We start from the raw sequence: 12428 nt of genomic DNA on the forward strand, positions 1-12428 counted from the left end.
TTAACCCAGACTATACCCTCATCTGACACAACTACTAACCCCAACTGTATCATCATCTGACACAGGTGCAGGTCCTGACTGTACCTTCTGATACAACAACTGACCCCAACTGTATCTTCATCCGACACAGGTACTGACTCCGACTACTGACCACTACTGACTCAGACTGTATTTCAGATGGTTTCTCTCAGATTACGCAAAACATCTGGTGATCAGGGGATTAATGTAGGCTTTATCTAACTCCTCCAGTTCGATAAACCTCTCAATGGCTGAGTAAAATCCTCTGGTGGTAACAGTACAATACTCATTTTGCTCTAACCTGACGAAATTACCATCTCTCCAGCGTGAAATTTTGAGTTATGGTTAATGGATCAGCACTACCATATGATGACAGTGAAGAAGTGTTATGGAAAGAACGTAGCGCCGTGACATTGTCTTTTTCTGACCGAATTTTGTGAAATAAGCTTCAGGATGACAAATATATCGGCTCAGTTTTAGGTGAAATGAGTATAGAATAAAATCTAGGTAATCAGGGTGATGTGGTTAGGCTTTCTTTGTGCTGGGCAATTGTTTTGCTGCATCTTTAGCTTCCTCTTTAGCTTTCTTTGCCTCTTCCCTCGCCTTCTTGGTCTCCTCCACCTGCGCCTTCAGACTCTCCTCCGCCTTCTTCACCTCCGCCTTCATTTTCTCTTCCCTCGTCTTGGCCTCTGATATCGCGTCTTTGAGTTTCTTGATTTCACCGTCCTTTTCCTGGAAAATACAGATAATTGGTTAGCACTAAGTTGGCTTGTGTGTGTGTGTGTGTGTGTGTGTGTGTGTGTGTGTGTGTGTGTGTGTGTGTGTGTGTGTGTGTGTGTGTAGACCACTTGTAAATTTTGGTTTCTGTAGCTTTTATATTTCCCTTTCTTGCGCCCACATTTTCTTCGTTTGGGTCTTTCAGGTTTATGATTTCTTCGTCCTTTCCCTTAAAACGGATATGTGGTATAGTTAGCGTTATTATATATTATTTCTTGTAATTTGCGCTTTATTCACCTCAGCCTGGAAATTATCCACTCTTTACCTATGCTAGTCTCGTAGTTTATCTGTCTGTCTGTCTGTCTGTCTGTCTGTCTCTCTCTCTCTCTCTCTCTCTCTCTCTCTCTCTCTCTCTCTATTTATACATATATATATATATATATATATATATATATATATATATATATATATATATATATATATATATATATATATATATATATATATATATATATATATAAAGATTGTTAAATGTAGAGGAGGAAAGGGAGGCTGAGATTGTAGCGGATGGAAGGGTGCAAGGAATAAATGTGTTGGGAGAGTTGGATGGTTCTTTGATCACGATGGAGGAAGTGCAGGAGGCAGTAAAGGCGATGATAACAGGGATAGCTGCAGGTATGGACGGGTGTGCTGTGGAATATCTGAAAGGTGGTGGTGCGACCATTGTTGAGTGGTTAGTAAGATTGTTGAATGTGTGTTTTGTGAGAGGTAAGGTGCCAGTTAACGAGGCAAGTGCATGTGTGGTTCCGTTTTATAAAGGTAAGAGTGATTAATATGAATGTACAAGCTTTAGGGGTATAAGTCTGTTGAGTGTTGTAGGTAAGGTGTAATTAACAGAGTTAGAGAGGATACAGAGGGAGTGACTGGTGATGAGCAGTGTGGCTTTAGGAAAGGGAGGGGATGCATGGCTCAGGTGTTTGCTGTGAGACAGGTGTGTGAAAAGTATTTAGCGAAAGGTAAGGAAGTGTTTTGGGCGTTCAAGGACTAAGAGAAAGCGTTTGATAGAATTGATATGGAGGCTTTGTGGACCGTTTTAAGATTGTATAGACTTGATGGTAGGTTGTTAACAGGAGTGAAAAGTTTTTATGTAAATAGTAGAGTGATTGGTTTCCCGTGAGAGTGGGGCTGCGGCAGGGATGTGTGTTATCGCTTGGTTGTCTAATATTTATATGGATGGTGTTGTAAGGGAGGTGAATGCAAGAGTGTTAGGTGGAGGTTTGAGTCTGGTGAATGCTGGTCGAGAGTGGTTGAATATAAGAGGGATGTCTGTTGAACATGGAAGAGTGGCTGCGCATGATAGGAATGATTGGAGAGAAATTGTGAATGAATACTGTAAATTGATGAAGCAGTCATGAGGGGATATTCACCCGCATTTGGTCTGATCAACTGATCAGGTCAGGTGCAAGTAAGGGGATGGGTCCATTATGATGTGGCAAGGGTAAATCAGCTTTGTCGTCGGGCCCTGCTGCGGATGTCGCTGATTACACTGCACAGTTGACCCTCGTGCGGTGTGGTGCGGTGAGGATCTGTCACTTCGCTTGTGGCTAAGATGCGAATGAATGTTTGTGTGTGTGGGTGAGTGAATTGGGAGTGTGTCGTCCTGTCTCGGCTACCTTCCTTTCTTTGGGGGAAGCAGCCTAGGTATATAGATAGATAGATAGATATCCCGCAGTAGGATAGATATTATAGTTCTTTATATCCCCCAGCGAAGTTGGACGAGTTATATATTCAGCCGTGTTTGTTTGACAGTTTGTGTAGATATCTCAAAAAATTGTTATCGGATTTCAATAAAATGTGGTGAATAGGTGGGCAGTGCGTCAAGGATTGGCAGCGATTTGGATCCGCATCTGGATGCAGGAATAAGTCATAAATACAGTCGTTGGCGGAGGTACGTGTTCTCTGAATTGTGTGACCGGGCAGACTAAGACTAGAATTAACCGACTGTGTGAAATGATAAAAGTATTCATCGGTAGGAAAGAGGAAGATCAGCAGTAAATCAAATTTTATTGGTGTTGACGGAAGTATGCGCCCTCTGACATCTTTCTAACTATATTTTAATTTGTTTCTATTGTTTTCATTATGTATGAAAAAAAGAAATTTTACACACCTGCAATGTGCCGAGTTGTCCGTTTAGCTTCAACACCTCAGCTCTTGCCTCGGCCGTTTTCTTGCTCTCCTGTACACAAAACATAATATTCAGTCAGACAGTTCTGGTAAATATTAGTAGGCGTTTTATAGTCACCCAGCACCAGTACAGTCTGTGTCTTATGATGAAGTGTGCCGTAAATGAGAAAAAAATACAAAAATTAAACACCTTAGCCCTAGTACTGGCAGTGTTCTTGGTGTCTAGCGAACAAAATTAGACAGTATACAGTTAGACAGCTTCATTTAGAAACAGTTAACATTTTTATAGCCTCCCATCACCATTTCAGTCTCCGTCATATGGTTAAATGTGACTAAAAAAATAAAAAAGTACAAATATTAAGCACTCTTATTCTCTTGTGCACAGTAGAAAAAAAAATCAGAAGTGTAGGTTTATCTAATTTTAACAGACATCTTACAGCCCACTGTCGCCACTGAAGTCTGTATCGTGAGGTACAGTAAGATGTGATGTTTATTGCTCAGAAGTACACGTAATGAACACCTTGACCGACTTTTACAAAGAATCAGAGATTTTTTGGGGGGTAAGGTAGCTTCATTTAGTTTTAGTGGAGGACGTTTTATTTGCTTCAATTAGTTTTAGTGGAGGACGTTTTATTTGCTTCAATTAGTTTTAGTGGACGTTTTACAGCTTCAGTTACTTTAGTGGACGTGTTAACCTGTTATGGCCATTATAGTCTGGCCTTAATTAGTGTGAGAAAAAAATGGAAAATTTAGTCAAATACTGTACATGGTACCAGTGTTAGTTACCGCAGTTGTAGCATTCTATTTTGCTCTCTCTCTCTCTCTCTCTCTCTCTCTCTCTCAGACATGAAAGCAGTGCCTAGTAACGCTGTTTAATTTCTGTCTGTAAGACATTTCATAGTCTCTTCTCTCTCTTACACTACTGTTCTGATAATTTAAGTGTGATGGAAATTATTAATAAGAACATTTGATGAGGTATATTAGTTTGATTATGATTATTAGATGTGTTACTTGATATTAAGTAGTAGTGATAATAAACAGGGAAGTGAGCATGGAAATGAAAAGTTACTACATGGAAGTGAAGCTTGGACGTTGCTGGAAGGACACAAGTCAAGAGTGAGAGCAGTGGAAATGAGTTATTTGAGAGGAGCCTGTGGAGTCACATGGAGAGACAGACTGACAAATGAGGATGTAAAGGAGCGTTGTGGTGTGGATGTGGATGTGATAGGAAGCGTTAGGAGAAAACTCACTGAGGTGGTTTGGCCATGTGGAGAGGATGGAGAGTGAAAGACTGACGAGGAGAGTGTATGTGAGTGAGGTGGAGGGGGAGAGAGGGAGGGAGAGGCCGAGGATGAGATGGAAGGATGGAGTGGAGAGGTATATGAGAGAGGGGGGTGTGAGTTGGGAGCAGGACAGTGAAATGGCGGGGGACAGGGCGACGTGGAGGCGATTTGTTTGTGGCCACCCCGTATGGGATTAAGGCGTCTGGCAATAGATAGATAGATAGATAGTTATGGAAAAAATAATTTTACCCTATTTAGGAAGAATATTTATACCAGTAGACGGTGAGGGTAATGATGATGATGATGATGATGATGATGACGATGATGACGACGACAACCTCTTTTCTAGCCTCCTTTCACCACATCAGCACTATATCGAAAGATAAACCTTGACATTCCATAGTAATCAACTCATTATCATGTGCGAAATTGTTGTGCGTGGGATATGTTTGAGAAGATATAACGCTACCGACTCATAGCTTCGAAAGGCATCGGTTTAAGTTTTAGTCCCTTCCTTACCAATTAACTTTCGACTATGCCCAGTACCACCCTTCATGATGGACGCTATGCTATAAAAGGTCAAAAACAGCAACTGATATTTAGCCTGACTGAAAATTTCTGATATTATGTATATGAGTAATATAAACATTTAAATACTTAATGTACAGTGAATGATTGTGGATGTGTATGAGTGAAATGAAAAAAAAAAAGTCGCCTCAGATATTGCCTTTGTTGTGAGAATGAGGCTTACCATATGCGAATTAAAAAGAAAAAAATTTCTTCAGAGAGAGAGAGAGAGAGAGAGAGTTAGTAAAATCCCAGTGGCTATAATTTTCGTGCTCACCTCAGCTTTAAGTTTCTCCACCTGGGATATCTTGGCGTTGGTCTTGTCCAGTAGTGTCTTGCAGTCGCTGATCTCCCTCTCCCTGCAGGCGGAATGAAGGAGTATTAGCGAGATATCAGGTTTCCTATTACTGTTGTTATTATTATTATTATTATTATTATTATTATTATTCTCTCTCTCTCTCTCTTTCTCTCTCAGGAGTAACATGCACAACAACCTTGTTTTAAATCTCTCTCTCTCTCTCTCTCTCTCTCTCTCTCTCTCTCTCTCTCTCTCTCTCCTATTCATGGGGATCTTAGAGGTTATTTTCTGTAGTAAAGTGTCTGGCGCGCTTCAGTCATTTAATTATTTCGTTATTTTGTTTGTTTGTTTTTTTACTTTTTCAAGGGTTTAAAAAGATTTTATAAGGACGATGCCAAGGGTGTGTGTGTGTGTGTGTGTGTGTGTGTTTAATTCACCGGGTCGGTCAGGATCACGTGATGGTTGTGATCATCAGCTTTTTACCCTCCCGGAAGAGAGCTGAGGCAAAGCATTGACCTTCACACACGCACCCACCCATCCTCTTGCTTAAGGGGGACAGTGACCACTGGCTTCGTCAGTGAAACTTTTCGCATCCCGAGCAAGGCGCGAACCCTCATCTTAGCAGAGGCTAAGCGAGAGCGTTACCACTGAGCCGGCTAGCGGTGTGTGTGTGTGTGTGTGTGTGTGTGTGTGTGTGTGTGTGTGTGTTCTCTCTCTCTTACGTTTCAGATTAGTTGTATGGACCCGTCAGAAGCATATGAATGAGCTACTTAAGGATGATGTCAACTTTTTTTTTTTTTTTTTTTTTTTTTTTTTTTTGAGTGGGGGACACTTTTAGGGACTCATCAAAAAAAATTTTTTTAGGACAACGTTAAGGGTTTTTCAAGATATATTTAACGATAGTGTCAGAGGCGTGTCATTTTTTTTAATTTTTTTTTTTTTTTTTTTTTTGTCAAGAGGAAAAACACTAACAGAAGCAAACTACTACTAACAGTATAGTGCAAAAACTGGTTGATTGATGGCTGTACAGTATATCTTGTGTACCAGTGGGCAAAAACTGATGGACTTATTTCTGTACTAGGGGGCAACACACCAGTGGGTAAGATTGCGGTTCATCTGCAGTGTTTGTACTAACTGACAACAGACATCTAACAGAAACAAACAGCCGAGTAACAGGAACAACCAACTAGCAGACTGACTGACTGACTGACTGACTCGACCTCCGTGTTCAGTGTCAAGAAACTGGTGACGTACTTCTTGGTGATGCTCCTAAGGGTAAGGTCCCGGTTCTCCTGCAGCGAGTGTCTCATGGCTCTGTTGTTGAAGGCCAGGATGACGCACAGGCCCCCTAGCACAGCCACTGCTAACTGTAGGCACAACATGATGCCTGAGGAGAAGAACTGGGTTAAAGCATGGAATAATGATACCGAAATTATAGGGTAATAATAATAATCATCATCATCATCATCATAAAAACAATAATAATAATAATAACTAGAATGGCACTCACTAGCGCGCATACCTCCTCCACGGCCCAACATGCAGTTCCTTTTAATTCAGTCAAGTCTAATCCAATATGGAAAGAGACTACCCCCTATAAAAGCATAGTTAAATTCGCTAGATCCGGAATTTTATACGAATCCGCGCCAGACCGTACACATTCATAGATACCAGCATCCTAAATATGCCTGATTTTTTTTCATCAAGATCCATGCAATATTCACTGAAAAATTTACGAAAATGTCAAAAAACGCCTTATCTCGCAATGTTCAAGAAAATAAAGAGGAAAAAAATCCTGGATCCTCGCCTTTATACGGATCCGCACCAAAATTTAATGGAGTCTATTCTGGGCCAAGGCCCATTCTTCTACCAAGTTTCGTGGAAATCCGTCTTGTAGTTTTTGTGTAATCTTGCTCACAAGCCAACAAACAAACAAGCAAACAAACGGACGGGGGTGAAAGCATAACTTCCTTGGCGGAGATGATAATAATAATAATAATAATAATAATAATAATAATTATTATTATTATTATTATTAGTGGTAGTAGTAGTAGTGGTAGCAGTAGTAGTGGTAGTAGTAGTAGTAGTAGTAGCAGTAGTCCTGTCATAGTAGTGGAAGTATCGTTAGTAATAGTAACATCAGCTTCAACAACAACAGCAATAATAATAGTAATAATAATAATCCTTCTCCTCTTTCTCCTCCTCCTCCTCATCATCATCATCATCATTATCTAATCCTGTGTTGCCCTATGAGGAGCGCAGGAACCCGGGGCTAAGCAAGTTGGTCTTGACATTTAAGATGAGGGTGACCAACCTCATTCATCCCTGAGTGGCATTGCGTGAGCAATAAACCACAACCACCCCTTGGATATAAACCTGCATCGGCTCAATCCCATTGGAGCGCCTTAATTACCCACTAATCCAGCAAGCGCCATTATTTGGTTATATGGTTACCACCCAGCGTAGTTAATGGTTTCCTGGTGTACAGAAAACCATTTGGCTCGTCATTTGGTGTAGTCATCCATAGGCAGAAGGAAGGGGAAAGATTGAAGGAAAAAAAAGAAGAGAGAGTGAAGAGTCACCCGTAGGTATAAGGAAGAGGAAAGAATAAAGAAAAGCGAGACAGAAGAGGACGGAAGGAAATAGGGAAGGAAGAGAGGAAAGGGCAGGATAGGTTCTGTTGTCAAGGCCAGGATGACCTTCTGGCCACTCCAGAACAAACACTGTCAATTGCAAACCCAGCATGATAACTATAAAAAGAAAGGGGGTTAGAACTGCATAGCACACAGAAAGGAGGAGGAGGAGCAGGAGGGGCAGGAGCAGGGGAGGAGGCGGAGAAAGAGGAGGAGGAATAGATTGTTTTGATTTCAGCCATAAAGGAGAAGAAGAAAAAGAGGAAGGAGAAGCAATAGAAGGAAAAGAAGAAGAAAAAGAAGATTTTTATTTCATCTTCGGTAGCTACAGTGAAAGAGAAATCATGCGCTACTTAGAGAAGAAAAAAAAAGATTCGTACTTTAATGAGGTTTGAATGCTTTTTGTTATGGAATTTGCCACTTAGTAGGGACGCTGAAGGGGTAACTGTTGGGATGGAGCTTGGTTCTGTGTATATATCTTTGTGTGTATGTATGTTAACTAAATATCTCACGAATGTCTGGCCGGATATTTTTCAAAATTCGCACATACAGTATATGTTGTGTAGGAGAAGGAAATGATGGTTTAATTTTGGAGGCGATCTGTTAGAGGTTAAAGGGTTAGAGTGAGGGGCGCGTCGTCAATTCCCAAATACTTGACGTAATCTGGATCAAATTCGGCAGAGATGGGGATGGGAAGAATTGCTGTCATTTTGGAGTATTCGACTCAAAGGTCAAGGTCACGGGTCAAGGTCAGATGCCGGATGTGACGTCACTCATCTGACTAATCACGCTCTCAGATTAATGCAACCTCGATGAAGTAGAAGAATCAGTTGGTGGCAAACAGAATTAAAAAGAAGAATCGTTTGTTGGTAATGTCAGTAAAATACAATAACTCGTCTGACGGTAATCTTAATAAAATGCAATAAATCATCTTTCGCAAATCTCAATAAAATACAGTAAATTGTCTGTCGGTAATCGTAATAAAATGCAATAAATCGTGTGTCGGTTATCACAATAAATCACAGTAAATCATCTGTCAGTAATCTCAGTAAAATACAAAAAATCGTCTGTCGGTAATCTCAATAAAATACAAAAATGTCTTTCGGTAGTCTCAATAAAATAGTCAATCGTGTGTCGGTAATCCCAGTAAAATATAAAAAAATTGTCTGTCGGTAATCTCAATAAAATACAAAAAATCGTCTGTCGGTAGTCTCTAAAATATGATAAATCGTCTCGGTAATCTCAGTAAAATAAAGTAAATCGTCTGTTGGTAATCTCAATAAAATTCAATCAATCGTCTGTCGATAATCTCAATAAAATACAAAAAATCGTCTGTTGGTAACCACAATGTAAGGGAATAAACTTTTTTGTCAATAGCTGTAAACTAAGTCTATATTCAGCTATTATAACCATCCATAGTTATGAAGAGGGATAGAATAAATGAATGCCAAACCCCTTCTAGCTCAGAAAGCCTTAAGAAAATCGTCTGGAGTTAAGCAAGAATGAAACAGAATACACACACACACACACACATACACACACACGTCACCATAGTAACTGGGCAAAATACAACACTTGGTGTTTTGTATCCTCAAACAGTTAAAGTATTTTTCATCCATTCTCCTCGGCTGAATGAAATCGTCTAGAGGTAGCAAGAGCAAAATACATCGCAGAAGTCATTGCACTGAAGGATATATAACATTTTCGAAACGATTGTTCTGTATCATCGCGATTTAAATATATATATATATATATATATATATATATATATATATATATATATATATATATATATATATATATATAATTTTTCAGTTTTCTGAATGCTGGTACAAAGAACCCCCCCCCAAAAAAAAAAAAAAAGACGGCAGCGTGGTGAAAGATACAGCATTTTCGAAACAACAATAATTCTGTATCGTCACAAAAAAAAAAAAAAAAAAAAAAAAAAAAAATCGGTTCATTTTTTCCATTTTGAATTTTTCCATTTCTCCAGAGCTGAATAAAATCGTCCGGAGGTAGCAAAAAATACAAAATACAAAACAGACGTCATTGTATTAAAGGCCACGGCACTTTCTTTATGTTCTTAGTATACTCAGGTTCGTTGTTTAGTGTTCCTTCATTGGAGAACTTCATGGTTCACTGCTCTTATTGGTACCATTAGTCCTTGCATGGTAGGAACAGCTCTATCTGTTCCAGCTGACACAGGGAACTTCATTCAGCTGAGAATGAGTCATAGTAGCCTGAGCGTTAAACAAGACAAATCTTACCCTACAGCGACGAGGAGAAGCAGTGTGTGTGTGTGTAGTGGAGCTGGAGGAATAGTGAGATGGATACATACACCTGTACACACACACACACACACACACACACACACACACACACACACACACACACGCAGGTGTTCACTCCACCTGTTATTTATCGATCCTAATGATAATATGGTAACACATTCAATAGGAATAGATGAGTCTCCCCTCCTCTAATAATTTCTGGCTCCTATGAATAAAATCGTCTGGTCTTAGTTGTAATGAAATACTAGAGTTGTCCCAACGATGAGAGGGTTGCCGCCTTCACTGCGAGAGGTCTTTCCCAGCCAGATACGAGTATACAGTGGTTTTGCGGAAAAAAAGAAAAAAATCAACATATTGAAGAAGTTAACTGAGCTCAAGCCAAAAAAATATCATGCAGTGGTAGAATGATGATTAAAACACACACACACACACACACACACACACACACACACACACACACATATATATATATATATATATATATATATATATATATATATATATATATATATAACATATATACATACATACTGTACATACTAACCCATATATACGCAATTAAACACACACTTGTTTCTTCTGTATGGAAGAAAAAAGCGTTAGTTTTTAAAAATGACTAGATAAATAGTCTGTAGTGCATTGATGTGGAAATTCAGTATACACACACACACACACACACACACACACACACACACACACACACACACACACACACACACACACACACACACACACACACACACACTCATCGTACTCTTCTGCACGGAAAAAAAGAAAGTTTTAGTGTTTAGAAATGTCTCAAACATCTGTGGTGTATCGAGAGAGAAATTCAGTACATAATCCCCCACACACGAACACACATTCTCTCTCTCTCTCTCTCTCTCTCTCTCTCTCTCACACACACACACACACACACACACACACACACACACACACACACACACACACACACACACACACACACACACAGACCCGTTTTGTCATTATACAAGTGAGCCATAATTATTAGAAAAGATGGTAGCACAATACAAGTAATATTAATCCACACATGAATATTCCTACGTATATATTTAACGAGCACTATGTATCATAGTATTTTTTTTTGGGGGGGAGGGAGAGAGATTTCCAATGGCTAGAAAAATCGTCTGGTCCAGACAAGAATATAAAGACTAATACGTCGGCAGAAACTTAACTCTTCCAGTATGATGACTTTTTTTTTTTTTAAGTTTATTTTTACAGTTCCAGATAATTTTGTTTAGTTTTGGAGACCATCGTGAAGGGAAGGGAGGGGTAAACTGTAGGCCATCTCTTGTCTATTTGGGTCGAAAAAATGCCTCCAGAGCTGAACGAAAATGTCTGGAGATCACAAGAGTAAAATGGGCAATGCGTCATAGGAGTGGAGATGTTCAGAACTGTGTCCCATTTCTTCTAACCTGTCGAAGATCCGTAACCCTATTCAGTTTAGTTGATATAGTCAGATTGGTGGGTAGATTTGACCAGAAAGAAAGGAGGTTTATTCCTGCATCAAAAGCAGGGCTCGTCGAATTTCATGCTAACAGGACGTAGTATGCAAGTTGTGCAAATTGACCTAGTTCCGTCACGTGAAAGCAGACCGACTATAAATAATATGAATGTGTAGTATTACGCACGACTTATTCGCTGAGAAAAGGACGCTACAATGAGTCTTCTAAACCCACGAGACCAGAGCCCGTAGGTGTACAAGTAATCGGAGTTTAATTACATAACTTCCATATACTGTACAGGTGCTATATATATATATATATATATATTTAACACCTGTAGCCTTACCCTCTGTACGGACGTGACAGTATCTATTTTAAGCCCCCTTCTCTCAATTGTCAGTCTTTATTCAGAGGAACCTGATTCATTTGTTAACAGTAGTCGTTACTGACATCCTTCATTCACCACTGTCCTCATTTTTCTTTCTTCGTTTATCACAATCTTCATCACAACCTTCTTTTACTTGTTTCTTCTTCTTACATCAGAGCTTTCATCCATCACCATATTTTTTCATTAAGAACGTCATTCATCAGGTCAGCTATCATAGTTTTTATTCAGTAGTTCATTCATCACAGTATTCATTCTTCATCATATTTATATCCTTATCACATTAGTTATCATCACATCCTTCACCATCACAATATATATTCATCACGGTATTCATTCAATTCTCACAACACATCTCACTACACACATCACTTCATTCACCTTCATTCATCACAATATTTATTCATCTCAGTATTTATTCGTCACTCACTATACATCTTACTTTTCACATACCGCCCCCACCACTCCTTCACCTCATTCACAACTTAACTCACAACACCACACCCACCACAATCTTGCTCACCATTCACGTCACTTATCCCAGTCACTACTCAACTATGGAACACCTTGTCGCGTGATAGGTGGGGAG

At 39.5% G+C, this 12428-nt stretch overlaps 1 protein-coding gene across 1 annotated transcript; it reads right to left on the reverse strand.

The window, feature by feature from the left end:
* Positions 1-401: 401 nt before the first annotated feature.
* Positions 402-10019, reverse strand: LOC145394096 (uncharacterized). The gene is made up of 5 exons (XM_080268074.1): positions 9968-10019; positions 6322-6454; positions 5047-5128; positions 2903-2971; positions 402-750 (listed from the first exon to the last, which is right to left on the reverse strand). Exons 2-5 carry the CDS (start codon positions 6447-6449, stop codon positions 544-546), a joined length of 486 nt encoding a protein of 161 aa, XP_080124200.1. The 5' UTR covers positions 6450-6454; positions 9968-10019; the 3' UTR covers positions 402-543.
* Between the last annotated feature and the right edge of the window lie 2409 nt (positions 10020-12428).

This window comes from Coenobita brevimanus, chromosome 26, assembly GCF_032717465.1.
Source record: "Coenobita brevimanus isolate Jiangsu-jjx chromosome 26, ASM3271746v2, whole genome shotgun sequence".
NCBI classification, from domain to species: Eukaryota; Metazoa; Arthropoda; class Malacostraca; order Decapoda; family Coenobitidae; genus Coenobita; species Coenobita brevimanus.

Excerpts from the sequence above, each read along its gene's own strand:
- LOC145394096 (XM_080268074.1), bottom strand. The coding sequence starts at position 6,449 with ATGTTGTGCCTACAGTTAGCAGTGGCTGTGCTAGGGGGCCTGTGCGTC. Across the intron at positions 5,129-6,321 it reads CTTAGGAGCATCACCAAGAA|GGAGAGGGAGATCAGCGACT; the intron begins GTACGTCACCAG and ends TTCCGCCTGCAG. Across the intron at positions 751-2,902 it reads GACAACTCGGCACATTGCAG|GAAAAGGACGGTGAAATCAA; the intron begins GTGTGTAAAATT and ends TGTATTTTCCAG.